The 18,963-nt window shown below is 35.5% G+C and overlaps 1 protein-coding gene across 1 annotated transcript in view; it reads left to right on the top strand.

Moving 5' to 3' along the window:
- Positions 1-477: 477 nt before the first annotated feature.
- Positions 478-18,963, top strand: part of LOC129277692 (sodium- and chloride-dependent neutral and basic amino acid transporter B(0+)-like) — a 37,753-nt gene continuing 19,267 nt past the window's right edge. Inside the window, exons 1-4 of the mRNA XM_054913842.2 lie at positions 478-1,276; positions 7,320-7,427; positions 10,151-10,270; positions 14,962-15,402. Coding sequence (XP_054769817.2) covers positions 1,235-1,276; positions 7,320-7,427; positions 10,151-10,270; positions 14,962-15,402 — 711 coding nt within the window. The 5' untranslated portion in view covers positions 478-1,234. The remainder of the gene's footprint in view (positions 1,277-7,319; positions 7,428-10,150; positions 10,271-14,961; positions 15,403-18,963) is intronic.

Raw genomic sequence — 18,963 nt, 5'->3', positions numbered from 1 at the left:
TAAAAAAAAAAAAACTTTTGTCCAATGCAACTTTCGAGAATGAAATCATGCTACAAGCCCACTTCAGCCAAAGTAAAAATATTTATGTGAAAGAACACGAAACTTGCGATGTACATGCCAATATAATAATGCAGATATGCCTAGTGCTAGTGCTATTGGAGTTGGGCTTATTGCTTGTACTTGACTTCTAAACTAAATAAATGTTATCGCAGGATATACTGTCGTTTTGTATGAGGTATACAGTGTAAATAAATGAATTTAATCAAATAACGACTAGGCCTAGTTTGATATTTTTCCTGATAATAATATCGAGAGTAGCGTTATTGTATCAGGAAATATAGTGATATGAACCAATTCCAACCCACTGAGTCACTTAGCCAGACTTTGTTCGACCTCAATATTACCCCAGCTCTCTTTAAAATGGGTTCACAATCCTTATCCTTTTCATTCCTCTCCTGCAAAAATACGACCCTGTTTACGACTTTTTCATTTGCGTTTTTATTAAAGGCTTGCCTCTATATACTGGGGTTTCTTTCCCGCTTTAGTCCGCGCTCGTTGAATCGGAAAAGAAAGAATAGGCTTTATTGTGGTACAACTCGAACCACATTCGGAGCGTGAAGAGAACCAATGACTGTACATCACCTATTGTGATGTCACGCAATCCTTTCATCTCCCCTGCAATTTGTACCAACGGGCGAATGATATATGATGAATGGGTTGAATTTGCGAGAGTGGATTTTTGTGCAATAATCGCAAAACGCTGTCGTCTGTGTGTGGGGCTGATGATCTATCACGCCAACCGGCGAAGCAGTTGGCTTCCGCATTCGAAGCTGCAACAAGCACACCCCTCCAATGTGGCGCCAGTTTTTGGCGTGAACTGTTGCAGCTAGCAAGGCACTTCTACCAGTCTACCATCATCGGAGACAAATGTGGAGCTCAACAGGTTGTTGGTACCTGCCACGTATAGGCCTATAAATAAGAATATATATTACGGGTAATAATGGATTGAGGAATGAGGAATAATATTCAGCAGGACGTGCGCTGTATAACGGATCATATTACAGTTTGAATCTGGCACCACATTTCGCTATCTCAATCTGATAGCTGTCGCACGCACAAGGATTATATTGTATTCAACATAGTTTCACAAACTGGATTGCTCATGGTCTGAAACAGACAATTTCGGCCTATTTTACAAAATTTTATCTTTTTAGGAGAGGATATAAGGACAGATATGGTGAACCCTGAGGATTCCAACGGCAGCGCTCGCCCAAGGGTATGATTTTGATGTCATTTTTTAATCCACTAAAAAGGGATGTTTTCATCTGAATTTGTATATAGATTATAGTTTCTTGTTGTTGTTTCTATATGTTTAAGCAATGAATGTTTGTAGGGCAGTTCTTATTTACTGGACACCGGCTAAATGCATTTCCATGTATGTTTCTTTCGGAATCATTGTATCGTTCTTCTTCTTCTACTACTACTTCTTCTTCTGCTAGCTTCTTCCTCTTCTCATTATTCTTCATGAATATCATCATCACCATCCATATACCATCATCATCATCATCATCATCATCATCTTATTATAGTTTCTTGTTGTTTCTAAATGTTTAAGCAATGAATGTTTGTAGGGCAGTTCTTGTTTACTGGACACCAGCTAAATATATTTCCATGTATGTTTCTTTCGGAATCATTGTATCGTTCCTCTTCTTCTACTACTACTTCTTCTGCTACTAGCTTCTTCCTCTTCTCATTATTCTTCATGAATATTATCATCACCATCCACCATACAACCATCATCACCATCATCATCATCATCATCATCCGTCATCATCATCTTCATCATCATCATCATCATCATCATCATCATCATCTTATTACCACCACCACCATCATCATCATCACCATTACCATTACCACCATCAATTTCATCTGAATTTGTGTTATAGCATGCAATGGATGTTGGTAGGGCAGTTCCTGTTCATCGGACATTGGCTAAAAACATTTCCATGTATGCTTGAATTACAGTGTAACTGTAAAGTCTCTTTCAGAATCATCATTGTTGTATCGGTATTTTTCTTCCTCTTCTTTTTCCTCCTCATCCTCTTCTTCTCCTCTATCTTCTTCTTTTTCTTCTTCTTATTCTTCTTCTTCTCCTCCTCCTCCTCCTCCTTCTTCTTCTTCTTCTCCTTCTCCTCCTCCTTCTTCTTCTTCTTCTTCTTCTTCTTCTCCTTCTCCTCCTCCTTCTTCTTCTTCTTGATTTCCTGAGAACTGTACGGGATCTAGTAGATAGGCAGCAAAGTGGTTATGAATATATATATATATATATATATGTAAATGATGAGTACCTGCACTACTCGTTGTGCTGAGGGCCCCCTTACATTATATATATATGTATATATATATATATAAAGATGAATATAACTCATAAAATGCATTTTCAAAAAGTTACAGTAGACCTCATCCTTTTTGTTTTCTTAACCCCGATTCTATTCATGGCAAGCAATTGTAATGGCCATTTTGTCTGCCTGCATATTGATTGGCAGTTTGTTATTATCTGATACATGAATGTATTGGAGAATACTTATCCATGCTGCCATTTTGATGTTGGGCATATGATATTTTAAGAAAAACATTCGTAAATCATTGCATTAGCAAGCTACACGTTCGCAACCATTCATATTATCAGTATTCCTTTAAGGACCTTAATCGGTGCTATGTCGGGTTTCCTTTCGTGTTCTAAGCAGCATTTTTACTTACTATTTTAAACGTGTATCTGTTAGGTTTACAAATCCCATATTGTGTATAGCAGTGTAATCATTGGTAGTAATAGGTCATGTATCCACAGCTCCCTTTATCGCACCGCTGCAAATATGGCGTAGTAGGCCTATAAACAGAATTATATTGTGTATTAATATACATGGCTATACATGTATGATATTCATGGCGCCGTTAATTTTGGCTTGGGTACTTCAACCATGTATAGGCCATTTTCAGAATGAATACAATTGAACCAATAACAGGCCGAGTATACACTGAAATTTTTACGTTTTTTTCTTTAATATACATGTAAATTATATCAACCTTATATTGCCATTATTACGGGAATTCCCCATCCAGCAAACACGGGAGCAAACACCGCATAAAGTCACAGCAGAGTATGAGTAGGTAAATTAAACATTGCTTTTGTCATGTCTGCTAGAGTTGTGTGTCAACCATGTCAACAGTACTACAGTGAATATCTTGCTTTGCCGGAATAATTGTATAAGCATGTTTTCCCCACTGATTTATGCGATTGAAAATGGATTGTTAGTTTTCGTGGAAAGAAAAAATAGAATTGATAATGGCACATGAATTACCATGATTGCAGTTTCAATGTTTGATTGAAGATATGCCAGCATAATCAGTCTATTGTGTCATTTAAACATGTGTTTAAGTAAGATCAGTATGCCTACATAATCATCATGTTAATAATGAACCTTTCTAGTTATATAAAATTCAGTCTAAATTCTTACGGGTCTATATGGTAAAAATTAAAACAAAACATTTTACTTAGGGGCGGCTTCAATGTCACTTGTATTTGAAACCTCTTTACTTATGGATTATTAACAGTGGTTATATCAGGCTATCGTTAAAGCGTTATAGATGCGATTCAGACCTTATGTGCGTTATTAAGCGTATAATGTTTTAAGAATCATTTTTAATTAATTATTAATGATCACAGGTGTAAATAAATTTTTGTTTATCTTGACAATAAGGAACGTAAAGAATGAAAAAAAAAACACCCACCCAGCTTAAATGATAATGTTATCGTTTGTTACATTAATGGCATTGACATTATGGTCTCCATGTGTAGGGAAATAGAGAAAATGAACACTTCAACACTTCATGAATATTCCAAACCTTGATGAACTACAGTTCAATCAATCACTCACGAGTTCCATTTTTTGTAAATACAGTGTATTGCCAAGTTATATTCTTGCTGAAAAATCATATCCCGGTATTGAACGTATATAGATATCAGTCTGCTTTGCGCTTTTGTAACATGTTTTGATACTCTCCAAGTTGGAAGAAATCGAAAAGCAGTTTTAAAATCTAACTAAACTGGTTTATTCAAGTCCACTTCGTTTAGATAAGTAAAATTACGTCCATTTTTTAATCCATAAATAGCGTATTGATAATATAGATACATAGCTAAATCGTTGCATACTTTCAGTCTTGTTTAGTCCAGAATAAAATAAAACACACTTTATACAAATTTGCACATCATGAATATCACATTCTGGTTGATTTTTTCTTTTAAAAACAAAACAGTATATTGCTTGTTTGTATACACGGATATATTGTTTACACACATGCAGCAAAGTATTAACAATGATTAATATATCAACTATTGCGTTTTTATTAATTTAATTCGTTCAACACATCAATACAATATCATATTTTTTTTCGAGTAACGTAATACATAATAGCATCTCATGATCTGTGTTAGTAGCTCCATGATGTTAGCACGATTAGCTTTTACGTTTGATAAGAAAATGGCGTCACTCTTAACTTATCGTCATAGATATATATGCATAATCAGTATACACGTATATCTATATGTTTATCGTGCACTCCTATTGAAACAACATGGCGTCGCCCTGTTTTATGACAATCTTAAGTCCCCATCACACTTATTCCGAATCAAGCAGAATTGGCCTGAATGAAAGGACTATTGTTTGACCACCAATTGGTCATTTAAATCTACTTCCAACATCGTTCGAGAATACCCCTCGAATGTTTTGAACATGACCAAAACCTCGGGACGGCCAAAAGAAATGACAAAAATATTTCGAATGCACTCAGAATGCAGTCAGAATATTTAGAATGCCCCTAGAATGTCCAAGAACGTAGCACGAATTATCAATCTGACTCCATTGCGGTTCATTTTGACTAGTGTATGATGATACACCTGGTCAATTTACTGAATTTCAACTCCAGTTTGATGAATTCATAAGTTCCTCCCCAAAATTTCTAGATTTTTTGAATATTTTTTCTTTCCAGCTTCTGCTCGATTCCTGCTGATTCCGAATAAGTGTGACGGGGGTATTATGAAGATGCAAGTAAACGATGGCAGTTTCACGACATTGATCCGAATAAAACAAAACTCATAATTCGTGTCACAATAAGATTGATTATAGAAAGGAATCGTCGCGACGAGAAGTAAACCCTCGTCTATTCAAATTAAGCTTTTTTTTATCACCACCACTACTAGTCTATATAATTTTAAAACGGTGTACCGATAGTTGCTCTCGTCATAATAATCGGAAGACATAATAGGGTTAGATTTCGCTTTGGTGTTTTGATTCTGAAATAATTTTGGAATCAATAAGGATTGGGTTTATGGTTCTAATCTTTGCGTACTATGCATATTTTCGGTTTATTTCCAATTCGTCTACTATCATTTGGTCTACCATCAGTTCGTCCACTATCCACATGGTCTAATTGCCATTTCGTCTAATAGCCAGTTGGTCTAATAGCCATTTAGTCCATATACCATTTGGTCCAATTGGACTAAGTGTTGATTGTGCAAAATGAATGAAAATCAAATGGATATTAGACCAACTGGTTATGAGACGAAAATGTTCCTAGAGGAAATGGTGATTCGACGAAGTGATGATTGGACCAAATGGTTATTGGACCAATTGGTTGTAAGACAAAATGTTGATGGACGGAATGGCATTAGACTAAATGAAAGTAGACTATTTGGTGAGTGGACAAGTTTGCAGTAGACGAATTGGCAATTTACCCTATTTTCCATTTTGGTACCAAATGTTGCCTGAGCACAATGGAATCGTTTGAAACTTTTGTACAGAAATATTTTGATGTGAGGTCATCGCGAGGCATTCTTTAATATTCTATATTTGATGAACTGAGACTGAACCCTCAAATATTCCTATTCATTGAAAATATAAATCAGAAAATTGATTGTGAAAAGAGTGCTGCTTATCGCTGCTAAAACTCCATTTCATGCTTGTATGATTACAACACTCGCTACATGCTGTATGAATATTGCTGACAGCTCGAGGTACGTGTTCCTCAAAAAGAAGAGGGATGATTTTTGTAAATATCATTTATCATGCAGTGTATTGAATGTCAATCTCTATATAGGAGAAACTGGAGAATACAATAGAAGGTCAATATACATCTACATTTGCGTCTGGATAATAATCCCCCATTCCCTCGTAATTATGCTGTTATCAAAGCTTATTACAAATTATCGTATAGGCATCTTACCTCGAAAACCGACATTTTCTGATTTACTCGAATATGTCTACGTATATACAGTTACACTTCTGTGATAATAATTATCTGAAAATGTACAGTAAAAAAGGATGGGACATTGTTTAAGTCTGTCACTCTATAACAACAAGTTGTTTAAGCTTTTTGTAATTGTTTAAACTTTTTAAACAACTTGTTTAAAAAGTTTAAACAGTTGTTTAAAAGTTTAAACGATAGTTGTTAGATTGACGGGCTTAAACAACGTGCTTAAAATTTTATACAGCGTTTTTACAGTGTATGCCATTTGATTATTATTATTTTCCTATTATTTCATCTGAGTCCCGTTTCATAAACACTTGTTATAATAACAAATACACATCAGCCATACAGATTGCAGGATTTCAGTAGTTTTAAACTGCACATTTCTTTTGTTTTAAACGGGGCCCCTGTACTACGTTCTTGACCGAGAACAAAATTTGTATTGATTTCTCATTATGAAACCAACATTATCTATTCAAATTCATTTATTTCACTTCCATCACACAAAAACAAATTGTATACCATATATAAAACATAAATATTTGTATCCGTTGCAAACAAAATTAATTATACATATGTAGTGAAAAAAAAACACTTAGACGATTTGGGCAACACATTGTAGGTTTTAAATATATAATACTATTTTTCAATAGAAATTAAATTAAGATGGAAATGGAGGGACCCACTAAAAAGCAATGCTTGTACAATGTGGGCCCCTCAAGAAATAGATAACACAACAAATAACAAAATAACAAAGTATAAATACAGATAATCAAATGAGAAAAGAATGAATAAATGAGAGGGAAATACTCACAAAATAAATACAAAGTAATAAAAAATATACAGTTTGGTGAAGGACAAAACAACCCGTCCTAATCTATAATTGCATGTATGATAATGTGTTTGATGCCTTGGCAAGCCAATATAGATTACGGTACACGCATCATGCACATGGGGGTATAATCAGAAATATGATTACTTTTCTTATATTATGTGTTTTATTTTTATTTTTTCAGAGAACCCCTGGAGCCAATGCAGCTGCTGCCTATCTTCCTGCAGGCGTATCATTAAGTGCCCGGGCCACACCCGTACAGTATCAGCCCAATAATGGAGGCGCTTCAAGAGTATGTATATAAAAGTTGATTTTAATCAAAGGTCAAGTCCACTCCAGGAACATGTTGATTTGAATCAAGCAAGCGTCATGCTGAAAATGTCATCAAAATCGGATGTAAAATAAGAAAGTTAAGACATTATGAAGTTTCGCTTATTTTTCACAAAAAGAGTAATAATGCACAAATTTAGTGACATGTAAATCAAAGAGCCCATGATGTCCCTCACTCACAGTAGCAGATCCAGGGGGGGGGGGGGGCGTCCCGTGCCCTCCTCTAAGAGTCGCAATCAAAATTTGTAATGTAAATATTTTCGTTTAACTCAAGTGTGCCCCCCCCCCCATTGAAAGTGAGGACTTTTTTTTTGCTTGTCAAATTTTCCGCGGACGAAATAACCTTCAATTTTAGCGTCATGCTTGTTATATTTTCTCTTTTTATTCAAATATTCAAATCAACTCTTTGTTAGGGTGGACTTGTCCTTTAAGTCTAAGGAGGGGGGGGGGGGCACAGTTCATGTTCTTTGCTTTGTTGTTGTTGTATTACTTGGGGGAAGTCCTGTATTCTTTTTCAGTTTTGTTGTCATCGTATTTATCGTTTGTTACCTGTAAATCTCTGTAGGCAAATAGCATTTTACTAATTTAGGGGGATCAATGTTTTTTAACAATTGCTTTTGAGTGGGTCGGTTCACCCTGTTTCCATAGATATAAATCTATGTATATATCTTTGCTTACAAAGTGTTATGCAAATTAATGCTTATACACTCATTTAATTTTTCCTTGTTATACTATACCAAACGTAAACAACGTCCTGATTTTGCATTATTTTCTGTTTGGAATGAACAAAAACAAAATGTCAAGATTCATATAATAATTTTAAACACGTGGTATCGCGTCACATATATAACACAATAACATGGTATAACTAACATACAAACACGAAGCAAGCCCTAAAAATGTAATTTTATGGTGATAATTTGCTGGTATTAAATATTAGAAAATTATTACTTTTTTGATTGAACAAAGTAAATTAAAAATGTAATCAAAATTATGATATATATTGTTTGTTTTTTTCAATTATCCATTTAAATCAGAATTTGCCCTGACAATATGTTTTGCCTCATGTCTTCAATGACAAGCTTTTTTAAAAGAAAATTTGAGCTGGAATAGGACCATCAGGTTATATGCATATACATATACTAATAACTGTTTCACCGAAGAAGAATGACATAATCTCTATTTTGATGAAGAAAGGGGAATGCATACAGCCCCACCCTCACAATATCGGATAATATCACCATTTCAATTTTTGTTAAAAAACAAATCATATTCAAATTATGTTTAAACGTGGTCTACAAACGTTATCAAATATAGATCACTTTACACTACCATTTTGCCCTTACATATCTGACACTATTCTTTGTATTTGAAACAACTTTGACAATCATGTACATATCTCTGTGCAGGTGCATTGTATATTATATGAATGGGCAAAAAGAAGTAATTATTTGAAGTTCAAGAAGCGTGACAATTCATCCCGAATTATATTGTAAATACTTATGGCTTTCACCCAGTAAATACGATCGCATTGATCGATCTGTTTGATAAGTCAGACAAAAAAAAAATTGGAGTATGAACCAAGGTTGAACCTATTAGGTTCTTAGGGCGAATTCCTACTGATTCAATGCTTGAAAACATAGGAACGTCATCAAAACAGAAATGTTTAAAAGGAAATTAAAGGACTTTTTTTTTACAGAAGCGATATGCATGCAGAATTTTCTTCTAATTCATTCGCAAGCCTTCGTCTTTTGTTTCATAACAGTACATTATTCTTTTTTTTTCTTCAACATGTTCAATATATAAAGATTTATATATTTATATTCAAGACATATAGGCCTAGGCTACAATCAAATGTATCTCTTACGCCTGTAACATATACCCTGATTGAAATGTATTTTATTTAAATGTTTTAATATCATGACAAACCCTCTTATATTATGCGGAACATCGTCTTTGGTCTTCAGCAAAGCGGAGTTTAAAAACCATTTTAACTAATTTTCATTCAGCTATTCAATTCTTTATTTTACTTTTTTTGGTGTATGTGTGTGGGGGTGTGGTTGGGTGTGTGCGCGTGTGTGTGTTTAGAAATGGTGTAATTTTTACGGTAGGTATGAAGGTAAACTGCCGATTCGTCTATTGCCAACTCGTCCACTCATAACATGGTCTATACCTTCATTTAGTCTAATGCCATTCCGTCCATCAACATTTCGTCTAACAACCATGCAGTTGTTCTAATACCCATTTTCTTTTCATTCATTTCGCCCAATTAACACTTATCCAATTAGACCAAATGGTTTATGGATTAAATGGCTATTGGACCAACTGGTTATTAGTGTATAGTGGACGCATTGATGATAGACCAAATGATAGTAGACTGCAGGGGCCGCGGAAGGGTGTTCAAAGTGGGGGGGGGGGGGGGCTTACCATGCAAAAATCACATTCATATGGTTATTTTTACGTTTTTTTGTACACGGTTTTGGAAAAAAGTGGGGGGGGGGGGACTGAAGCCCCCTCAGCCCCCCTGATTCCGCGGCCCCTGGACTGTAGTAATTAGACGAATTGGCATTAGACGAACTGGAAATAAAATATGAAGGCATCTAATAGTCACGATGACGCATATACCGTCAGTGCATTTTTCAATTTTGATTAATGGTATTCTTTGTTTCACCCGTCTTAATGCAGAGACCGTCCAACACTAGCTCTGTGGCATCACACCTCCCACCAGGGGTGGCTAGCGCCAGGGCTACCCCGAGGGCTACCCCAGTCCAACATTATCAGCCCAGCAATCCAAGCAACTCAAGGGTAAGTCCAGCCTTAATCTTCAACAGTCCTCAAACCAGTTATCAATATCGTCGGAGAATACTGTTCATACTTGGTTCCACACTGTGGTAAAAAACAACAACAATAACTTGCATTCTTAGATAAGTAAGATTCTTAGGCCCGTATTATGATACCAGGTCTAACCTAGACCACGGTCTAACTCCGTGCTAAAATTATGGGGAGCCAAATATTCTGTCTTGTGTTTACTATTTTTGTTTCCTTTTGCTTTCATAATGAAGAAAAATGCTTCAGTTATCATTCCCAGACAATTATGGACAATTTCGGTGTCATATGAGTTAATAAATTGAATGTGTACTGTTAGGGATTTGTGCCACAATCGGCTCTCCATAGTTAAACCACAACTTTAAACCATGGTTTCATTTAAACCCGAGTTCAGAATACGGGCCTTAGAACCTATACCTCTCCTGCGCAGTTGGAACCTATACCTCTCCTGCGCAGTTGGAACCTATACCTCTCCTCCGCAGTTGGAACCTATAATGTCCTTCAAAGGAGCAGAAAGGGGTTCTGAACATCCCATTACAGGGGCGGATCCAGCTTTTTATAAAGGGGGGGGGTTGGGTGGTATGCGAGGGAGCGTAGCGACCTAGTCCAAGCGAGCGGAGCGAGCGAGGGGGGAGGGTGTGGGAGGGGGGTGTCCCCCCTCCCACAGTAGGGAAAATTTTTGAAAATCTGTGTGTGAAAATGGCGTTTTCTTGCATCTAAAACACCACTCTTTTTGGTATAGAGGTCGTTGCCAAATTAACCCCCATGAAAATTTGTAAAAGTTGCATTTTCCTGCAATGTAAGGCCAGTTAACAACACAGATACAAAGAATTGGGGACCTTGGAATAAGCACTGTTAGCCTAATACTTTTATTATGAACAGCTTGTCACTGATACTCACAATAATAATAATAAATGAAATAAATACATAGAAATAGAATAAAATAAAATTACAAGTTTAAAAAAAAAGATAAGATTTAAAAAAATGGTCCCCGGATTTTTTTTTTTGGGGGGGGTTGCAACCCCCCCAACCCCCCCTCTAGATCCGCTTCTGCATTATACGTTTTTATTCTAAGAAACGCTTTGAGGTTCTTTCATGGTGTAAACGACCTTATACAGAATAGGTAGGGTTCTTCACACCATCAAGAACATCATGTGTTACAGAACCTTAAAAGAGTTCCTCAATAGAACCGATTTCTTTAGTTCTTTTCTGCTTCTTTGAAGAAACTTAAAAGGTTCCAAAATAAGGGATAAGAAAAGATTCTAATCATCATGTCTCTTCAACGAATGAACAGTTAGTTACATGTCTTGACCATTGTCCATACGTTTTACATAGGCCTAAAGAAGGTAATGACAGATTTGATAACTGAAGGGAGAGTTCACCCTGACAAAATTTATTGTAAAAATAGCAGAAAAAATAATAAATTTTATTTTTAAGGATTGAGGAAAATCATGAAATATTTAGAAAGTTCGGAGAATTTTTTTTTATTTTTATTTGTGACGTCATATATGCACGCAGCTTCCCATCGTGAATAAAAAAATTTAACTAAATGTCATTTTCTAAAACAAAAATGAAATGGGTTTTATTGTACCTTTAGTATATCAACAGACAAATTATCTCACACCAATTCCTGAAAGAAGAAATTTTTTAGTCATCATGAATCATTTCAAGAAATAAATTTATGCATTTTATATTATATAACATGTGGGGCAGCAGCTGCTGGTGTATGATGTCACAAATCAAAACTTCAAATTCAAATACCTTTCTTAATCTTAAATGAATTTTTCTCCAACCTTCACCAGTACTTTTTTTTCTTGTATATTTGTTAGTACAGCAAAATTTTTCGTCAGGGTGAACTTCGCTTTTAAAATGTACATATCTTGGGTGTCCATTCAAAGCGTGCAACGAAATGACACAAAGTCAATATTGAATCTGAGCAATTACAAAGATTGTTGATCTAAATATTATTTTGAGGTTCAAGCTATGGTAGTTTATATTACTATTCTCGTTGGCCACGAATGAACCCATTTTCATGAATTACAGGGTATTTTTTTTCTAATTCTACTCAGCAAAAACTGTGGTGTTAACCGGTGTACATATGAGAGTGCCACACCAGTTATTTTACACTGGTGTTAAATTGACAGCGTCAGTGTAACACCTATAGGTGTTATTCAACACCTTTGGTTGTTACATTTAGACTATTTGGTGTTATATTCAATCTCTAGGGTGTAAGTTTAACACCTCAGGGTGTGGTCCTCTATTAACACCATGTGGTGTCAGTTTTAACACCACAGTTTTTACAGTGTACCACGGGTGTACAGATGGGGGGGGGGGGCTTGGGGCCATAACCCCCCCCCCCCATTTTCACGACCAACAAAAAAGAGAAAAAATGATGAATATGACATTACTTTCTTAAAAAATTATATCAAAGTCTATTACAAAATTCGATTTTCCTATTAAAAATGTCAATTTTTTTGCTCGCTCGCAGCTTTCTTAGAAATTTTGTCCAAAAATGCAATGTCAGACCCCCCCCATTTTTTTGGTACTCATTACGCCTCTGAATCCTACACTCTTAGAAAAAAATGTACTAAAGAGTGTTTTATGTGTCGCGTATTTGGAAACTATAAATGTTCCCTAAAAGGTTCTACATTACCTAAAACAGTCTCATTGGAGCATTTTTAGGTTCGTTATTAACTAAAAACATTTTCGGTTCTTGAGCACGAAAAGGACCTTTTTGGAACCCTTTTTTTCGCGGGTTCCAAATACGGGACAAAAGGGGTCCAATTCGCACAATTTTCCACTAAGTGTGTATGCTGTTATGATTTGTTGTATAAATTGATGACACACTTTATAACAATTATATACTTTTCAATAAGCGTATTTTGCCTGAAAACACCTGTGCTTTGTATATATATATATTTTATCTACATCGTATGTATTCCTGCACTGTTAGAAAATTTATCCTTAAAATAAAAGAAATTCCTGCAGCAGAGTCTCGAGAACACCTGTAATCTTACCAGATTGCGTAATCTTACCGGAAATTGGTATTTGGTGTATGGAATCTTACAAATTTCCTTAAATAAAACACCCTTTTCCCTTTTCTAAACAGACCTATTCTGTTAAATTGCAGAAAAATTCCTGTTTTATGAATTTACAGAATGAATCTGTTATTGCTTTCTGCAAAATCTTCTTCCCCCCTCTAAAATCACTGTTCTTTAACAGTGTGGTGGGTGTTTCATAAAGCTGTTCGTAAGTTAAGAGCGACTTTAAGAACGACTGGTGATCCTTTCTTGTGGTAAATGGTATATTCATCGGCGATGGTTAAGTGCACGAGAAAGGTTCACCAGTCGTTCTTAGAGTTGCTCTTAACTTACGAACAGCTTTATGAAACGGCCCCCTGGCAAATTTAGAGTATCCTTCACTCGCAAACCAAACGATTAACAATTTCTTGTCTGCAATTTGGGTACCGTTTCATAAAGACTTGTATAGTAACTAACGCACAATTTCTATAACAAATTTACCATCAGCCAATCAAATAGAAGTATTTCAGTAGCTTTTAACTGCGTTATTTCAAATTTGTTAATATAACAAGTTTTATGAAACGGGTCCCAGTTTTTCGTAATTATATGCATATGGGGTGTCTTGAAGGGGGTGAACATGATGGAGGTATTGGTTTGAATACCGAAGTTTAATCATAGGGGTCAGGACAAAAGATTCGAAACCAAATTAACTCATGGAGAAACACATCTGCTTTCATTTTAGGCTTACACACAAAGTCATGTCGTGCAGGTTTTTTTTCTTTTGTTAGCTAACAGACTGAAAATAATCCAACAGAAATTGATTTGAAAAGATTTTTGGTAAAATAAAATGTACTTTGTACCTAGTATTATATAAGGGACAGTATAATATATTGGATAATTCATTATACATGTCCTCTTTCATTTCTCGTAATGCAGTTGCAAGCTAGTCAGAAGTTTACCTACACTATAATAATCATTTATTTATCTATTTCCTTTTATGACGACTGAGGAAACATGATGCAAGTTAGGATAAACATTTAGTCCCATAAACTCAGAAGACATATTTGCATCAGCTATATTCACGTTAATAAAATATTCCAAAGAAGTGATTCAAACATAAACTGCCCGAGTATGCGTTCATCTCACCGTTGGATTTATGTTGTATGTGTGCGTGTGCATGGTGTGTGTGTGTTGGGGGGCAGGTCGTTTACATCATTTTTCTCAAGCAAATGACAGGAGTACCAAACGGAGCCCCTTAAAATTTTGCAACTACCCAGTATATGTATATTAAAAAGCTTATTTGGAATCGACTTCTCATGTTATTGAAATGGGTATCAAAGAAAACGATTCCCGTTATGTACTACAAAAAAAAAAAGAATAAGTAAGTAAATACATACATACCCCCACACACTTAACACCGCCATGTATAGATATGTATATATAATTTGCATCAAACAAGCTTTAAACACGGTAAAAATACAAAATGAATAATAGGCCTACATGTAAATTTATGCGTTTGAGATTTGTAAAATAGGCCTATTCTTTCATTACAAAAAGTAGTTTCCCTATCTTTAAATTGATTAATTGTTGTAAAGTTTGACCGAATCTTGTCAAATCTATTATTGTTTTTTTTTGTTTTGTCCTTCACAGAGACCATCTAATACAAGTTCGGCAGCCGCATACCTTCCCCCGGGCGTATCACTTGGTTCTCGAACCACGCCCAATCCCTACCAACCCAGCAGCGGCAGGACCACGCCCAGGAATATGTTCGTACCAATAAGCGGGCGGAGCACTCCTATGCCTGACAGTGGGCGCACCACACCCATCTCGAACCTACCTCCCAGTGGTCGGGCCACGCCCGCATCGTATGCCCCTCCCAGTGAGAGAGACACGCCCACATCTATCCGTCCTAGGAATGGGAAAACCTCCCCGGTTTCGGTGCACTCGGTTACGTATGATACCCGGAGTCGGTCGGCGTCTCGTTCGAGAGAACCGCCTGCACCCGCGGTTCGGACTGTATCTAGAGAAATTTCTAAGAAAGAAAAGAAGCCGTCAAAGCCTCTGTCTCGTCCTCCAAGTATTCCAGATGTGGTGAGATTTCTTTCAATTACTCTAAAAGACCCACAAACATCGCTTCCACCATATACAAATTGGTTTACAAATCGGCTGTCATTGAAGCCCTTCCTTACAAGCTGTCTGAAATTAATAAGTCATCCTTTATCTATTTTCCTCGATTTTCCACAATATTTCAAATAATATACCTGTATAATTTCCATCACTTATATTTAAAAAAAGAAAAGCTTCAGAAACAAACTGAACTCACGCGTATTTACAAATATGATTTATGGTTCATATTGCATTAATTTCAAAGGGGATTTTCGAACAGAACCGATATGTCAAAACATATTTTAATCAATTAAATTTAATTCAATCTTTGTTGCAACCGGATTGCATATTTTTCAGGTTGGACTATATGCAGTAATGTATGAGGCGCCGAATGTACCAATATTATATAGAACAATTATTTGTTATATAATCATTATTTGTTAAATAATAACTATTATTTATATATAATTTACATTTTATTTGTAAATAACTACTATTATATAAAATATCATTTCTAATTATTTATATATAATTCCAAGTAATACTTCATTATTTGTAAATAATAATAGTTCGACATTCCATTATTTATAAATAATGAAAAACAAATAATCATTATTTATAAATAATGATTATTTGTTTTTCATTATTTATAAATAATGATTATTTGTTTTTCATTATTTATAAATAATGATTATTTGTTTTTCATTATTTATATATAATGATTATTTGTTTTTCATTATTTATAAATAATGATTATTTGTTTTTCATTATTTATAAATAATGATTATTTGTTTTTCATTATTTATAAATAATGATTATTTGTTTTTCATTATTTATAAATAATGATTATTTGTTTTTCATTATTTACAAATAATGATTATTTGTTTTTCATTATTTATAAATAATGATTATTTGTTTTTCATTATTTATAAATAATTTGTTGAGTTTTCCATTATTTATAAATAATGATTATTTGTTAAATAATGAAAACGTCTACTTCATTATTTATAAATAATTTTTTCGAGTGCACCATTATTCTCATTATTTATAAATAATCATTATTTAATGTTCGAGTTTTCCATTATTTATAAATAAAGATTATTTGTTAAATAATGAAATATCTACTTCATTATTTATAAATAATAATTTTGTTTCAATATCCCATTATTTATAAATAATCATTATTTATAAACAATTTTTACAGTTTGCCATTATATACAAATAATCATTATTTATATACAAATAACCATTATTTATTAAATAATGCCATTATTTATTAAATAATGCCATTATTTATTAAATAATGCCATTATTTATTAAATAATGGAAAACTCGCTATAACATGCAAATGTGGGACCGCCCATGATATGAATATTCATGATGCGATTTCCTTTTTCGTGATTTTTCTTCACAAATTTTTGTCCATTTCCTCTTCATAATGACATTTCTTGAAGCAATTTTCTAGGGATATGGTCTGATTGTAATATTCTTCATTTTCTATATAACTTCGTCTTCGTAGAAATATCAAAAAGTGTAATTTTATACGATTTTTCCTACAGTTCACAATCCCCATAGGCGCGCGTGTACGGTAGGGACAACCGGTGAATCGACGGAGTGCTCTTCATCGAAATACTACGTTGGTTGGTCCCCGGAAGTGGCGGGCGGAATTTAGCCCGAATCCTCGATGGAAGTCGATCAAGTGCATATGAGCTGAGAGAGTGAAATATCAGTGTACTTGTACAGGCCCTTCTACTTTTTATAAATATTTCTTGTTGCTTTTTTTGTTAAGTTAATTTTTCCTGGTGTAGAGATAAGTTTCAGTTCTAATAATGCACTTCAAATACATTTTGGAGTGTCTGTTTGAGGCGTTTGGGGCGATTTCACCCTGGCCCCAAAATGCTCGCAACGACAATACGGGGGCATGATGACCCCTAAATTTTTAAAAACTTATTTTTCTATTGAAAATTATCACAAAATTCACCAAAAGTGTGCACGAAAGCCTTCGTATTTCACTTTTAAAACTCCGAAAAGTGCCCAAATGACAAGCTTGGTCGCTTCGCTGTGTCGCTTTCAACTTGAGAACGTTTACGCGTCTGCTCCCCCCCCCCCTCCTCCGAAAGAAATTCTGTATACGGCCATGCTCTAAAGAGCCTGGCACATTGATTTATGTATACTTTCATTTTCATTATTTTTATCTCATTATCAACATGGCCTTACGCAGAATTTTTTCCAGGGGGGCCGGGGCCGGAGCATGACGCGCGTAAACTTTCTCAAAAAAATCTTGAAAGCGAGACAGCCACGGGACCAAGCCCAAATGACAAGCTTTGTCGCTTCGCTGTCTCGCTTTCAACTTGAGAACATTTACACGCGTCTGCCCCCACCCCCCGAAAGAAATTCTGTGAACGGCCATGCTCAAAAGAGCATATGGCACATTGATTTATATGTACTTTTCATTTTCATTATTTTTATCACATTATCATCATGGCCTTACACAGAATTTTTACCGGGGGGGGGGGGGGGGCAGCTAGGACGCGCGTAAAGTTTCTCAAAAAAATCTTGAAAGCGAGACAGCGACGCGACCAAGCTCAAATGACAAGCTTGGTCGCTTCGCTTTCTCAAGATTTTTATGAGAAAGTTTACGCGCGTCCTGCTCCCCCCACCCCCCCCGGAAAAAATTATGCGTAAGGCCATGATGATAATGAGATAAAAATAATGAAAATGAAGTATACATAAATCAATGTGCCAGGCTCTTTAGAGCATGGCCGTATACAGAATTTCTTTCGGAGGAGGGGGGGGGGGGGGCCCCCAGGACCAAAATCCAATTGAAACCAGTTGGATTTCCAACTGGTTTCAATTGGTTTCAATTGGTTTCAACTGGTTTCAATTGGTTTTAACTGGAATTTAACAATTTCCAGTTGAAACCAATTGAAACCAGTTGGGCAACTGGAAATCCTAACTGGAACCAGTTGGGTAACTGGAAATGACTTCCAATTGGGAATGATTTCTAACTGGAACCAGTTGAGTAACTGGAAATCCCAACTGGAACCAGTTGGGCAACTGGAAATCCTAACTGGAACCAGTTGGGTAACTGGAAATGACTTCCAATTGGAAATGATTTCTTACTGGAACCAGTTGAGTAACTGGAAATCCCAACTGGAACCAGTTGGGCAACTGGAAATCCTAACTGGAACCAGTTGGGTAACTGGAAATGACTTCCAATTGGAAATGATTTCTAACTGGAACCAGTTGGGCAACTGGAAATCCTAACTGGAACCAGTTGGGTAACTGGAAATGACTTCCAACTGGAAATGATTTCTTACTGGAACCAGTTGAGTAACTGGAAATCCCAACTGGAACCAGTTGGGCAACTGGAAATCCTAACTGGAACCAGTTGGGTAACTGGAAATGACTTCCAATTGGAAATGATTTCTTACTGGAACCAGTTGAGTAACTGGAAATCCCAACTGGAACCAGTTGGGCAACTGGAAATCCTACCTGGAACCAGTTGGGTAACTGGAAATGACTTCCAATTGGAAATGATTTCTA

The sequence above is a fragment of the Lytechinus pictus genome, chromosome 15 (genome assembly GCF_037042905.1).
Source record: "Lytechinus pictus isolate F3 Inbred chromosome 15, Lp3.0, whole genome shotgun sequence".
Lineage (NCBI taxonomy): Eukaryota > Metazoa > Echinodermata > Echinoidea > Temnopleuroida > Toxopneustidae > Lytechinus > Lytechinus pictus.
The sequence above is the reverse complement of the archived record's forward strand: the minus strand, read 5'-3'. Positions and strand labels throughout refer to the sequence as shown.